We start from the raw sequence: 6,774 nt of genomic DNA, 5'->3' as shown, positions 1-6,774 counted from the left end.
CCGCCCAGGACCTCGCGCACACGCATCAGCCGGCTTGGAAGGGAGACTCCGGGATCCTGGTTTTGTCCAAGCTGGAGGCCGGAGTCTAGGAGACCACAGAGATGGAAGCTAACGCACCACCCGCGTTCCCCCGGCCCCCCAAACCTGGCCAGGCTTCCCGCGGCTCTGTCGTGTGGTTCTATCTATGGGAGGCGCAGGGCATTCTTGGTTCTGCTCAGTGAGCAGCTTTGCAAGCGCCGTGCTTGCCTCTGGCCGCAGAAGGGGTGGCTCGGTGTAGAAGCACAGTCCTTGTGTTTGCAAGGCCTTGGATTCGAACCCCAGCACCACGGGAATAACACAATCCTGTTACTTTACATAGATCTGTACTGAGCTTCCTTAAAGATCCACCTGGAATCCTAGCTACTCGGGAGGCTGAGGGGTTTGAAGCCCTTCCAGGCAGAAAAGCCTGCCAGGCTCCACCCCCCAGCGAAATGCTGGGCTGGAGGATTGGCTCAGGCTGAGGAACCAGCTGCTGTGGGTCTGGAAGGCTCCCGCCAGGGCACCCACCTGGCTGGTTCTCTCTTGACCCCCACACCGGCCCTGACTCCCGATTTAAAAGCCCCCTCCTCTCCCCCGGCCCACTCCACCACCTCACCAACTCTTCCAACTGAGCTTTATTCCAGAACAAGTGGTTTTGCTGGCAAAGCTGATTCCAACAGTAATCCCCCTCCTGGTGACCGGCCCGTCCTGCATCCGCAGGCCAAGCTGGGAAGCTCCCGCTGGGCCCAGTCTGGCACTGGCTACAGGTTTCTAAGGACCTGGAGTTTGGTCCTCACAGAGCAGGCTGGGACCCGGGACGGCCCGGGCTCCATGGCTGGCCCACCCTCCAGGGGAGAAGCCAGCGGCTGGCAGCTCAAGCCAGGCCTTCAGGTAACTGCCTGGCCCGCAGCGTCCCGCCCTGCCCCACCGCGGGCACAGCCCACCACAGGCTGCAGCTCTGCTGGGCGCTCAGGGTCCGGGCTACTCCTCTCTGGTCCTGACAGCGGGCTGCCTCTCTCCCCCCTTCCTACAGGCTCAGGAGGAAAGTTGCGGACTTGCCCCCAGTCCACATGCCCCGTGGCAGTTAAGGCCCACGTCCTGGGGTCACTAGTACCCCACAATTGGCCTGGGAGTCAAGGCAGGACAGTTTGAGACATTTGTGAAACCCCAGGAACCCCAGCTCCCGAGCTTTGCGGCCAGGAGCTCAGACACCGCCCTGGGGCCGCAGCCCACCGGGGCGCCCTCACGCAGACAGGGCCCAGCCTGGGTGGGGGTGGGGATGCTCTCCATGAAGGCTGGGGCTCTGGGAGAGGGGGCAGCTCGGCTTGGAGGCGGGGGAGGGAGGACGGAGGGGAACCCCTGAGTTGGGTTAAAACAGGCACGCTGGTCCTCCAGGGGCGTCTGTCCATCTGCTCTCCGTCCTATCTGGGCTGAGGAGGCCGCGGTGGCATCCAGCAAGACCCAGCCTGGGACTGACTGCCGTCCCAGGACACCTGACAGGTGATTGGCTCTCCGCCTACCCCTGCCCCGCCCCGCCCCGGAACACCAAGGCCCTGTGTGGCCCAGCCCAGGACTCAGGCCGGACCGCTGCTTCTCACTCGCCGGTGCCCTGCGCCTCCCCGGAGCTGCGCGCGGCATCCTGGGCCAGCTCCTCGGGCCAGTACCGGTCCTCCATGAACTGCTCCAGGTCCGTGCTGCTGTCGGGGCCCCAGTCCTGGGGGCCGGCGGGGGCCTGGCCCGCCTCCTGCTCTTCCCAGTGCGCCTCCACCAGGCGGTACAGCTCCATGGCCGTGGCGGCGTCCTCCACCGAAGAGTGGCCGTGCCGGCCCACCTGGGAGGGGAGCGGCCGCTGAGTGCCTGGAGACACCCAGGCCTGGTCCCAGAGGGGAGGGGCCGGGCCTGTGGGGGTGGGGTGGGGTTTCCCATCTTCTGTGTTTCTAGGCCTTTCTCCCTGGAACGGGCTGCAAGCTGTCCTCCAGGCAGGCCTCATGCAGGGGGGACGCATGGGCCTCCCTTCCCTCCCCGCTCCCGCCCCTCCCACCTGGATCTTCTTGTTCAGCAGGTGCAGGGCCAGGTCCTTCAGGGACGCGCGGGTGCGCGCCTGGGCGCCGGGCTGGCCGAGCAGGCTGGGGACGCGGGTGGTGTCGCGGGTGTGGCTCCGGGGGTGCGCGAACTTGAGGGCCCGGAAGTCGTTGTGCAACGCATGCCCCACCACCACCTTGCCCTTCAGGAGCTTCAGGATCTGCGTGGAGAGGAGGCCGGTGGGGGCGGTGGGGGGGAGGAGTTGCCCATCCAGAGGGGAGGAGCCCCCCCAGCTCCCTGCCACAGGGACGCTGTGGAGCCCAGGCCCTTCCGGGGTGCCGTTTGGGCTCCTGCCACTGTGGGGACCCTGCCCCTCCCCAGCTGGCTCACCCCAAGACCTCACCAGCTGCCCTGCGCGCCTGCCCCGAACCTCGGCCCTATGATCCCTGCCTCCCGAGCAGCTGGGATTACAGGTGTGAGGGACAGTGCGGGCCTGTCTTCTCTGTCACATGCTGTAGGCTCCCTGACCTGATCCATGAGGGAGCCTCGTGTTCTCTAACTTGCCGATGGATGAAGCGCCCTGACACTGACAGACGCGGGTAAAGGAGAAGCCTGTCGTAATGCTAAGGGACCCCACCCCCTGCCCCTGGACGCTTGCTGCCTGGCTGTGCTTCCATTCTTCTCTTTTTTGTCAGTCCTAGAACTTTAACTCAGGACCTGGGCGCTGTCCCTGCGCTCTTTTGCTCAAGGCGAGTGCTCTGCAATCGGAGCCACAGCGCCACTTCTGGTTTTCTGGTGGTTGCTTGGAGATCAGAGTGTCACAGATTTCCTGCCTGGGCTGGCTTCAAACCACGATCCTCAGGTCTCAGCCTCCTGAGTAGCTGGGATGAGAGGTGCAGGGCATGGGCAGCAGGTTGGCTTTTAGGGCTGTACAGGACCAGAGCGTGGGGACAGGATTGCAGCTCGCGGTCCAGAGCGTTGGAGAATTCCCGAGGGAAGGGGCCGGCACATGGATACCCGGGCCTCGCGGGGCGGGGCCAGCCTTGCGGATGTTACAGGCGTGCGGCACGGGCTCTCCTTCCGGCGGTACTGCGGTGTGGAGGTGTGGGCCAGCCTGGCATCCTCCTGTCTATGCTTCCCATATGGCTGGGACGAGAGGTGCACGTCGCCACGCACCGAGAGCGCTCTGTGCAGGGGTGACCTGGCTCGGGAACTTTTTGTGGGGTCTGTCCTAGAATCTTGATCCTCCTCATGTCTGCCTCCCGAATCCCCTGGATTGCAGGCATGAGCCACAGTGCCCCGCTCACTTCTTTTCTTTTTGAGATGGGGCTGCGGGGAGGGCGTCTAACAATCAGCCCAGGCTAATCCCAAACTCTCAAGCCTCTGCCTCAGCCTCCCGGGATACTGAGCCTGCGGGGGGGGGGGGGAGGGGGGGGCACGCCTGGCCTGCCACGTGACGCTTCTATACCAGGGAGCCAAGCCTCACCTCCATGCCATTCATCCCCCTTCCCGAGAGCAGGGTCTTTCTGCGGCCGCCCCCCCCCCCGCCCCCCAGAGCCGTGGAGAGGCCGGGTGCCTTTCCTGGGGGGCTCACCTCACTCCGGGCCACCTGGAAGGGGATGGCTCTGCGCATGTGCTGCCGCGTGATGCCGCTCCAGCGGGTGCGGTAGTCGGTGATGGGCATCTCGGGCAGGACATACTTGTCGTACAGCACGTCGCCGTGGTAGCTGACCACGGAGCAGCGGGCCAGCTCGCTCACCCGCCCGCGGGGCCCGGTGCCCACCATCTCGCAGTCCATGGCCACGCACTTGCTGGGCCCCGGGGCTGCCCTGCCCGTGGGCCCCTCGCGGCATGGGCCTCCGCAGCCAGTGCCGACCTGCAGATGCTGGCTCCAGCTGCTGGTAGGGGGGATGCCCGGGGCCTGAGAGGGGCCGGGCTGCCCGGGGGCAGAGCTCAGCAGCCCCTGCTCCTGCAGCAAGGCCTTGCGAGCCATGAAGCGCTGGTGCTGCCGGCTCCTCTTCTTCTGCCTCCTGCGGCCCACATCCTTGGCATGGAGGCCAGGCAGTGGCGTGCACGGGGCAGGCTCAGGAGCTTCCCCCAGCAGCATACCGGGGGGCTCACAGCGGCGGCGGTGGTGGTGGGCAGTGGCAATCTGGGAGGTCGTCTTGGCTCCAGGCAGCGTGCTGCAGAGAGAGCGCACCGTTGGAGGGGCTGGGAGCAGCAAGCCGGCGTCACGGGGGCGCAAAGCCCCAGTTCTCAGCCACTGAAAGCCACCGCGGCAGAGGGTGGGAGACAGGCAGGCTTAGGGGGAGAGCTCCTGGGGCTTGGGGGCAGGTGGGGCTAAATCAGACTCCGATGGGAAGGGCCAGAGGGTGTTGGGGAGTGGGCGAAAGACGCCTCACAAACAAGCCTGGGTGAGATTAAGAACGGAAGCAGCCGTGCTGGTGATGACAGCAGGGAGCGGAATCAGGCGAAGTCCCAGGCTGGCCGATGCGGAGAGCACAGGAGGGCTGTTGGGACTGTGAGCCAGGGCGGGCGGTTGACCACCCTGGGCCTGCTCCTCCCTTCCCCACCCTCATCTTTGTCTGTCTGAGCAGCTCCGCATCTTACAACTAACTGCTGGGTTCAGGTCTCAGTTTGCCTGAGCCCAGCAATGGGAACACAACCGGCGCTGAGATGCGGGTGGTGGCTGAGGTGCTTCCCTTAGTGGGAAGGAGGGGGTCTCCAGGTCAGGAGAGGAGGCCGGACCAGGTGTTGGGTAGCTCTCCAGCCCCAGGTGCCAAGGCCTGAAGGAAGCCAGTTAGGTCTCCCGTGGCCGTGGTTCTAAGAGACAAAGCCCCGGGGAGATCGGAGCAGCCACTGCCAGGAGCGCGCCTGCCCGAGCTGCAGGGTTCCAGGAGGAGAACCAAGGACATGAACCCAGGCCATCAGGGAGTCACCGAGGTGGGCGCTCGGGGGAATCGGGCCTCCTTCGGCCTCGGCGGGGCGGTCTGAGTGAGGCGAGGGGTTCTGGAGAGCAATTAGCGACCGGGATCCAAAGCCTGGCAAAGGCAGATTTGTGCCTGGAAGGCGGTGGGCCACCGGGAACCCCAGCACCGGGAGGCGGGGCCAGGACCACGCCACGCCCACCCGGCCGATGCCACGCCCACCCGGCCGATGCCACGCCCACCCGGCCGATGCCACGCCCACCCGGCCGATGCCGCGCCCACCCGGCCGATGCCACGCCCGCCGGGCCGTGACGTGCAGTGACGTATGGCCCCACCCCTCCCCGGCCGTGACGTAAGGCCCGCCCCCAGCCCAGGAGAGACGCCGGGCGAGCCCGCCTCCCTCCTGTCCGCCCGTGACGTAGCGTGTGCGTGGGCCCGCCTCCCGCCCTGCGCCACGGCCTCTTACCGGCCGCAGCCTCCGTTCCCGGCACCCCCGGGGCCAGCCGGCGGCGGGTGGCGCCGCGATCGCGGGCCCGGCCCGTACTCCTGTCCTCCTTCCGAGGGAGCCGGGCCCCCCCCCGCGGCCGCCGCCCACCCCTCGCCGCCCGCGGCCCCGGAACCCACCTGAGGCCTAGCGCGTCTCTTCCAGCCGGCGCGCACATGGATTCCCGGCAGCTGCTCCCACATGCCCGGGCAAGCCCGGCTCCGGCTGCCCGCTGATTGGCTCGCCGCACCGCAGCGCCCGCCCGCGATCTCTTTTCATTGGTCGGTCCTGCCCGGCTGGGATTGGGCGTGGCGGAGCCTCGGGGGCGGGACTCCCGCCGGGGGCGTGGCCAGCGCTGTGGACGCGACAGGTGCTTCTTACCGCTTAGGGAGAGAGGTGAACCCCTAAAACTACCTGGGTGGAAGCCAGCCACCCCCGACTTCTTATGACTCGGCCCCGCGTCCTGAGCACTGAACCCTGAGCCCCAGCAGCCACTCTGCAGCCGTCGTGTAACCCAGGAAGGGCCCCGAGGCCCCTGGATACCTGGGACCACAGGTGACTGGGCAGCTACCTGTCCCCCCCCATTCTATTTAACCCCAAGCACGTGTCTGCCCCGCCCCACCCAAGTCAGCTGAAGACGACTGGAGACTCCCTTCCCCTGGCTGCCTGGGCATAGACCTGCCTTCTCTGCCTCTCTTCTCTCTGGCGTGTGGCCCGCTCTGACTTGTTAGAGCTCGTGGAGTTGGGGCCTGGGGCTTAGAACTCCAGTATCGACCCTGTCTGGTCAGAATGAAGCCAGGATGACTTATCAGCCTTCTCAGTTCTGCTTCTGCCAGGAGTTCCCAGGAGATGGGTCAGGCCTGCTTCAGAGCACAGTCTTCAATGTAGGTTACTGCCCTCGTTGGGGAGGGGGCAGGGCTGTGTCTGAGGCTCCAAGAGGGGCTAAGGGGGCCGAGACCCAGGCCACTCAAAGCCACAGGGACTCGTGCTCTGGAGGTCAGGGAGGAGCCCCGGCTGAGAAAAGTTGGCAAAAGAGTGGCCAGCCAGCCAGGATAATCTGGTTATGCAAATGAAGTCATGCCCTCCCTGTGGGGAGTGGGTAGTCCGCCTGCAGCAAGCTGGAATCCTGGGTCAAAAGTTCCTCCCTAGGCCTGATAAGAAATGCCCGTCCACGCCACCGGTTTCTAATGTGGGTAGATGTCCTTTTACAGTTTGTCACGGCCATTTCTGTGACAGAACTGGGGAAATGCTATTTATTTTGATCATGTGTACCAGTAATCACAACATTTATCTCAATCTGGAAGGAAAAGATGTATAATGTGA

The 6,774-nt window shown here is 65.6% G+C and overlaps 1 protein-coding gene across 2 annotated transcripts; it reads right to left on the bottom strand.

Annotated features, from left to right (window-relative positions):
• Positions 1-640: 640 nt before the first annotated feature.
• Aen (apoptosis enhancing nuclease) lies at positions 641-5,686 on the bottom strand. Of its 2 annotated transcripts, none has more exons than XM_042698511.1 (4): positions 5,592-5,686; positions 3,635-4,223; positions 2,060-2,260; positions 641-1,849 (listed from the first exon to the last, which is right to left on the bottom strand). In XM_042698511.1, the coding sequence occupies exons 1-4, from the start codon at positions 5,627-5,629 to the stop codon at positions 1,613-1,615; spliced, it is 1,065 nt and encodes a 354-aa protein (XP_042554445.1). In that variant the 5' UTR covers positions 5,630-5,686; the 3' UTR covers positions 641-1,612. The 2 variants fall into 2 exon arrangements, with proteins under 2 accessions (XP_042554445.1, XP_042554446.1); XM_042698512.1 differs by lacking the exon at positions 5,592-5,686 and adding an exon at positions 5,434-5,486.
• Positions 5,687-6,774: the final 1,088 nt, after the last annotated feature.

The sequence above is a fragment of the Dipodomys spectabilis genome, unplaced genomic scaffold (assembly GCF_019054845.1).
Source record: "Dipodomys spectabilis isolate Male_0828 unplaced genomic scaffold, ASM1905484v1 ptg000233l, whole genome shotgun sequence".
NCBI lineage: Eukaryota > Metazoa > Chordata > Mammalia > Rodentia > Heteromyidae > Dipodomys > Dipodomys spectabilis.
Note: the sequence above shows the minus strand (reverse complement) of the source record. Positions and strands in the feature narration are given on the sequence as shown.

Excerpts from the sequence above, each read along its gene's own strand:
- Aen (XM_042698511.1), bottom strand. The coding sequence starts at position 5,629 with ATGTGCGCGCCGGCTGGAAGAGACGCGCTAGGCCTCAG. Across the intron at positions 4,224-5,591 it reads AGAGACGCGCTAGGCCTCAG|CACGCTGCCTGGAGCCAAGA; the intron begins GTGGGTTCCGGG and ends CTCTCTCTGCAG. Across the intron at positions 1,850-2,059 it reads TGCTGAACAAGAAGATCCAG|GTGGGCCGGCACGGCCACTC; the intron begins GTGGGAGGGGCG and ends CTCCCCTCCCAG.